The sequence below is a fragment of the Belonocnema kinseyi genome, chromosome 2 (assembly GCF_010883055.1).
Source record: "Belonocnema kinseyi isolate 2016_QV_RU_SX_M_011 chromosome 2, B_treatae_v1, whole genome shotgun sequence".
Classification (NCBI taxonomy): domain Eukaryota; kingdom Metazoa; phylum Arthropoda; class Insecta; order Hymenoptera; family Cynipidae; genus Belonocnema; species Belonocnema kinseyi.
In genome coordinates, this window is record NC_046658.1 from 48,081,857 (window position 1) to 48,089,275 (window position 7,419).

At 34.6% G+C, this 7,419-nt stretch overlaps 1 protein-coding gene across 1 annotated transcript in view; it reads right to left on the bottom strand.

The window, feature by feature from the left end:
- Positions 1-7,419, bottom strand: part of LOC117182656 (peroxidasin homolog) — a 182,819-nt gene that overhangs the window by 45,746 nt on the left and 129,654 nt on the right. Inside the window, exon 3 of the mRNA XM_033375759.1 lies at positions 5,854-6,082. Coding sequence (XP_033231650.1) covers positions 5,854-6,082 — 229 coding nt within the window. The remainder of the gene's footprint in view (positions 1-5,853; positions 6,083-7,419) is intronic.

The window sequence follows — 7,419 nt, forward strand, 5'->3', positions numbered from 1 at the left end:
GGAGGGAGAGGTGGGTCAGAGAAAATCAACAGTTTCTTTCTGACCCATCTCGACTCATCCAAGAGCCTCCAGTAACTGTCGAAAACCCACCCAAACCATAGGAGGTCAAAGTATTTTTGAGAGAAGTCTACGAAGTGCAGCATAGATTGGACGAAAACTTAGAATATATAAATAGCTTTAAGAAGCTATTTGATGCCCTCATAACAGCTGATAAAGAATGCCCACCCATCACTACCGAGGAGGTGAAAAAAGTATTAAGAGGCATGAAGAACTATTCCGCACCGGGACCAGATTGTATCAAAACCTTCTGGTGGAAGAAGTTTTCTTCAACGCATCAGCATTTGGCCCGTATTTTCACCTCATGTTTAAAGACGGAAGAGTCGATTCCGGAGTGGTTGGTGGAAGGGCGCACAATTCTCCTGCCGAAAATAGGCAACTTAGCTGATCCAAAAAAATACAGACCAATCACTTGTCTAAAAACACTTTATAGGGTATTCAGAGCTATCCTAAATCATATAATTGTTCAGACAATTGAACCTGTATGGCAAGAAATGTATGAACAACGAGGCGCAAAGAAAGGCGTAGCGGGATGTTGGGAGAACCTGCTCATCGATAGATGTATCTGCAAAGATGCAGCATTCTACCAGCGTGACCTATCAATGGCCTGGATTGATTTTTGTTAAGCTTTCGATTCGACCTCCCATAGACTTATCATCTGTCTTTTGGAAATCTTAATGGTTTATCCGCAAATATTTAGGTGCATAGAGAGATTGATGCCGCTTTGGAAAACCAGATTTACTATCTTATCTGGAAAAAATCGTGTGACAACTAACAAGGTCGCCTTTCAGGGAGGTTTCTTTCAGGGCGACACCATAAGCCCACTCTTCGTTTGCCTTACATTATTGCCACTATCTCTAGCACTTCGCCATTCCGACGCTTACTTGTGTAGCAAACCTATGGATCGAAAGTACAAGGTCACTCATGTATTTTACATGGACGATCTTAAGATCTATGCTAAAAACAAAGAGCAACTAAATCTAGTACTAGGGATTGTAGAACGATATACTAAGGAAATTGTAATGGACTTTGGGTTAGACAAATGCGCCAAGGTTTATTTGAAGCGAGGAAAACTTAATGGCGTCCATAAAGATTCTGAGCTCGTTGATAGAAGCGTTATAGGACACCTTTGCGCTGGATAGACTTATACAAACCTGGGTGTGCCACAGAGCCGCATTCAGGATGTGACATCTATAAAGGATACTCTCCGAAGCAGATGCAAACGTCTCATCCGGCAGATTTGGTCTTCCGAACTGTCGGCGAGGAACAAAGTATCTGTAACGTTCATACTTGCCGTCCCGGTAGTACTCTAGTCATTTGGAGTAGTTCCATGGACAAAGAACGAGCTCAGATCCCTTGATATCGGGACAAGAAAGGTTATGCACATGAACAAAAGTATGCATCTTAAGTCTTCCGTTTCGCGACTGTACATCTCACACCGTTAAGGTGGTCGCGGAACATTGAGTCTTGAATGTCTTCACAACAGGATTATTCTGGGTACAGCACATAGAGTTGCAAATGGAAGAGACCATCTTCTTAAAATGGTCAGGAATCACGAAGAAGTGGACAAAGGAGCGTTTCTGTACGAAGAAGCGGAGGAGGATGTTGAAACACTCGGACTTAACTTCAGTATTAGGGGTGAGAAAAAACGCATCAGATCTTATCTATCTCGAGTACTCACTCCTGAAAGCCCAGATTAAGAAAGCACAAGAGAAAAATTTTCATGAACAGCTTCTCGATGAGACAATGCACGGTATCTTTCACAGAAATGTGAAGGATGAGTCAATGTCTGGTGAGCTAACGTTTGCTTTCCTTAAATCGCTCGGATTGAAGTCTATAACGGAGGGTTTCATTTTTGCATGACAAGACGGTGTCATTTCCACCTTAACAAACCATCGCCACATTTTGAGCCAAAACATTCCTGATGATAGCTGCAGGGCGTGCCATGCATACTCCAAGCATTTAGCTCACATACCATCTAGTTTTCCAACTCACGCTGGAACGACCTACATTTAAAGGTACAATGCGCCACTAAGAGTGCTTTATTACCATCTCTGTCACTCTTACGGCATTAACCTTAATATAGCTCTTCTAAATGCTCCTAGGGAAATCGAGTCAATTGTCGAGAATGGGAAGTGCCGCATATACTGGAACTTTATATTCTTGACAATTGTTAATGTTGCACACTCGAGGCCTGACATGGTTCTTCTTGATTTCGAGAAGCGAACCATGTTCGTCATCGAATTTTCGGCACCAGCTGACAAAAACATCATAGCTAAGGAGAATGAAAAGAAAGAGAGGTATCGAGACTTTATAAGGGAGTTGCAACGATTGTACCCGGAATATTCTGTTAAACTAATCGTCCTTATCATCGGCGCTCTTAAGGCGCCGAGCTTTCACTCGCTAATGGCCTAAAAAGCATCCCTGCGTGTCAAAAATATGCTAAAACACTTGAGGGAAAAATGCAGAAGGCGGTAGTCCTTGGGTCGCTCCATGTTCTTAGGGCGCACGAGGCTTTTGCTGGATCGTCGTATTGATTCCGTTACAGACTGCAACCACCTATCTCACGGTCGTGAGACGTGGTAGTAGCTGAAATTTTACAGTGATTTTGCTGAGAGCGGATGCAATTTTCCAGATTAGCACCCACTCCCACAAAAAGATTTTACACACTTTTAATGTACAGACCGAAGTTCATGTGTAATAAGCTTTAGGAGTGGGGGAATGTTTTCGCTTATCTCGCAAAAATTGCCCCTTCACTTGGAAAAATTAATATCAAGTCGAACATTAAGCGCGCGACTACATTTCGCGGAATATGAAAAAATATGCCACACTCGTGGAGCTGATCACGCATGAACTATGGTATCTACAACAAATTAATACAATGCATCTTTTGTTGCAAGTCTTATTTAAAATATTTTTATTTATATTTATTTCTGTTATTCGATGCATTATTTCGTAAATAATAACTAAATAAATAATTTATGACAATTAAATTAAATTTTATTAGTACATGAATCGTACAGTTGTGAAAAGCTAAGCCACATAAACACAATTTCAAAATAGGGAATTGGAATTTTTTTACAAAAAACATTAAAGTAAGAAGCTAAGACATTATTTATGGACCGCAACAAAAATACGTTATTAGTTTTATAGTTAATTTATATACGTGGATATTTTTTGCGCTAGTCAGATCGCCGATTAGTGGAACACGAATTCTGGGGTATATCATGAAGTGAGGCACCAAAGAAGCCAATACTAGAACAAGGAAAATCCAGTGGGGCTTATCACAATAAAATCGCAAAATTTACTTATAATTTTTGTACACATTGAAAAGCAATAATGGATTGTGATTACCGTTCAACTGAATATTTATTTTTAAAAAGTTGTTCAAAGTAGTTTATTGAAACCTTCAATTCTAACCTCACATTTTTCTAACTGCTCAGTTAAGTAATTTAATAGTAACTCATGAATTTAATATTTCAATAAAATTAGCAAGTAAAAATTTAAATTTAGTAGTATAGGCTTACCTGAAATTTCAACTGTTTGTCAGTAAATTTTGATTTAGAATAATTCACCTTAATTCAAGTTAATACATAAATTGGAAAAAGTATTTAAACCATTTTAATTATTTTTTGGTTAGAAATTTGATTATTTGTTTTATTCATATTATTTATTCATATTATGGGCATCATTTTAAAATTTTACTTACTGAAAAATCTTTTATGATTATTATTTCATCTATTTTGTTGCAAATTCGTATTTTTGGTTGGAAAATTTATCATTTGAATTATAAATATTATCATTTTGGAGCAAAAATGCAATTGTTTGGTTTAAAATTATATTATTATGGTATAAAATTCAACAATTTAATTAAAATAGTTTTCCTTTTTTTTTAATAAAAAATCTTATTTGGTAAAAAAATCATGTATTTTAGTAGAAATTTGATATTTTTTGGTTACAAGTCGAAATGTTTGGGTGAAAATTCGTTTGTTTGTTTAATGAGTTCAATTGTTTTTAAAGTATAATGAAAAAATTGTTTGTGTGACATATCAACTATTAAGCTTTTGATAAGAATTTATATTTTTGGTCGTAAATTAGTCTTTTTTATTTAAAAATTCAAGAATTTGTTAGAAAATTAAAGTATTAGGTTAACCAAAGAAAGGCAAATTCAGATAAAAAAATATGAGAGCAGATATTTCAACCAAAAAATATTTTAGTTACAGATTAAAAGCAGTAGAAATAACTTAAAAAAAAACAAAAACGAATTTTCAATCAAAGTGTTGAAGCCTCAATTTTAACGGACTATTTTTCAACCACAGTTGTATGTGCCCGAATAAAAATGCTACGACTTGAGTTAGACTTGAATTGCCCCCAATCAGGACATGCTGAAGTCGAAAAGGTCGTTTTGAGCAGGTCTCAGTTTTGAGACGGAGCCAGACATTAATTTATGTTTTGAAGACAAGTTTCTATGTCTTGAAGACATAAATTTATCTCTTGAGTAGACTTTTTATAACTTCAATACGGATTGTTATTTGTATTATACTTGTTTGGCGATGATACCGAAAATGTTGTTTGTTTTTACGTATTTCTAACCGGCTCAGGAGATCATTGTAGAAAGTTACAATTTTTACTTTTTTGAAGAAAATTTTTAAGGGTTATACTCAATCAAACCGATTGATTCTAAATTTTTAAATTAAAAATAAATAATTTAATAATTACACATTTTTCTTTCATCAATTTTAATCTCATTTATGAGCCAAAAAAAGTTCTATAATCTCAGCCAAGACAAGGCTCGTTTTGAGTCTCTTCAGAAAAGGCTACATCAGAATCTGCTCATTCAAATTAAAAAGCTAAAAAATAATAACACAAAATCAGCCTGGCCCTTTAATCTATACACTAATCGTGAATTTTTCGTGTCTTTAATACTTAACGAAGTTTTACACATTATAGTGCAAAGTCTACTATATCGCATACTTATACGACTTAGAAATTTGCTGTCGTAAAACTGCTACATTTCTATCTCCGTAAATGTTCATTGAAACTGAATGAATTATTTGAAAATGATCCATTTCAGTACCAATAACATTTTAAATTGGAAACAGAAAAATTTGCATTTTATATAATCAAAAAGTGAAATGGACAATGTGAGTACAAAAGCTTTTAGCTTGCGCATTGTTTCATGATTCTCTTCGAATCCTAGGAAAATTAGAGCTCAATGAAAACTAAAACGTTGAAATAGGTTATTGAAAGATAACAGAGATAAAGTCGACAAATTGAGTCCGTGCGTGACTTTAGTGAACATTTTTAATTGTGGGTTTAATTTTTTTGTAATATTTCAATATTTGCTTTGAAGTGAAACATTAAGCGGGTTCGGTTTAAATTAACTTTCTAGCTATTTTTACGCAAACCAAAACATTTTCAACCTATTTTTGCATTTTAGTGTTTTGAAACAGGTATAGAGAATTGAATTTATTAAATGCTTACAACAACTGAGTATCTGAGTAAGCTCATAAACAGTTCTATAACATCATTCGTTTCTGCTTCGTCCTATTTTAGATATTTCAAACTTAAGCTAAGTTTCTTATTTTTTTCATGTAGTTGTTTCCCATTTGAAAATTATATATGCTTTATTTTCTAAAATTTAATTGGCCTGCTTTTCCGAAAGATTTATACTTTAATTTTAAGTAGGATAATGTAAAACTGTACATCTAATAATTTCAAGAAAAAATGCTGTTTGCTGCTATGTATTTGCAAATAAAATTTGAAAATGAATGTAGAAGTAGATTTGAAACTCACCCACAACATTGAGCCGAAACGGATAAGACATCAGAGGTATGGTCGAAATTTGGCATTCGTAGATCCCTTGATCTCGTTCTTGAGCCCATTTGATACATAAAGTCCATTCTGACCACTCATTGTTTTGTCCAGAGTTTTTCCTGTGCAAAGCTTGGAATCGTTGGTCGCTTGTATAGGTATACCCTCCAGCAGTTAGAATATGTATATCTCTGGCCCGGATCCAGGACACCTGAACAAAAAGCACATTTGGACCGATTGATTATAAAATATGAAATGCAGATAATGGCTTAAAAATGTATTCGGACTAAAGTTGAAAATCATGGAAGCCTGATTCCATTAAAATTATGGGGTTTTCTGCAGCTCAATACTTGATCACTAAAATATTATAAATTAATATTTAATCAGACCCATGTATGTTCTAGATTGTGATTATATACTTAATATGCACAGCATGTTCCGCAAAACACCCGGTGTACACACCGTGTCTTGAAAAATATAGTGTACACTGCAGGCTTAAAAAGAGAAAAAATGTATTATTATGGGACCAATCGTGGCCAGATCGAGGCCAGCTCCCGATTAAGATAGCCCGATTTGGGTCAAATTCTGCCTGATTTGTCCTCGATCAGATCCATATAAGAATTTCTGCACGAGTTGCAGAGATCCTTTATTGTTAGGGGAACCCGACTCTCGAACAATGTACCTTTATGAATAAGAAAGGCGCCAAATTGCTTTCACTTCAAAACATAATTTTACGAACAACTTTTCAATATTGATAACCCAATGCTTGATATCACTTATTAGTAGCTTCCACTATATTATTGTATTTATTCATTTAGATATGTAAATATGCAAATATACAATTCGAAACTGCATTATTATTGTTGCTTTTAATTATATGCTTAATTTCATTAGTATTTTGTTTATTACTTATGTTTGTTTTATGCATTATTTTATTCTATTTTATTTCATTTTGAATTGTTCATAATCTAGAATTTACATATTTAGACTCCAAATCAACTTGCTATTTCGTGATTAATAATCTACCATATTACATAAATAACCTTTATCATACCAAAAGACTGTACAATTTAAGTTTAAATGATACTTTATAATCTGTTCCTTAGAGGGGTATTCAGCCCTAAGGACTTCACAAATAAGTAGAATAAAATACAACTTTTGGCTGAACGGAAGCTTCGTTCCCGAGTAAAAATGCTTCGACTTGAGTTCGATTTGGTTATGTCTTGAGTTCGACTTCAAGAGATCGATGTCTGTCTGCGTTCTAAAACTGCGTCGAGACATAAGTCTTCGTCTTATTTTTTTTTCTTTTTGAACGAATATAACCCGTAAAAATTTTCTTCAAAAAAATAAAAATTGTAACTTTCTAGAAGGATCTCCTAAGCCGTTAGAAATACATCAAAGAAACAACATTTTCGGTATCCTCGGCCAACAAGTATAATACAAATGGAATATATATATATAAATTTGTCATAAGGACAACCGCAGGATTTCGCCGGGAGCGGGTGCTAATCTGAAAAATTGCACCCGCTTCCAGCGAAATCGCGGTAA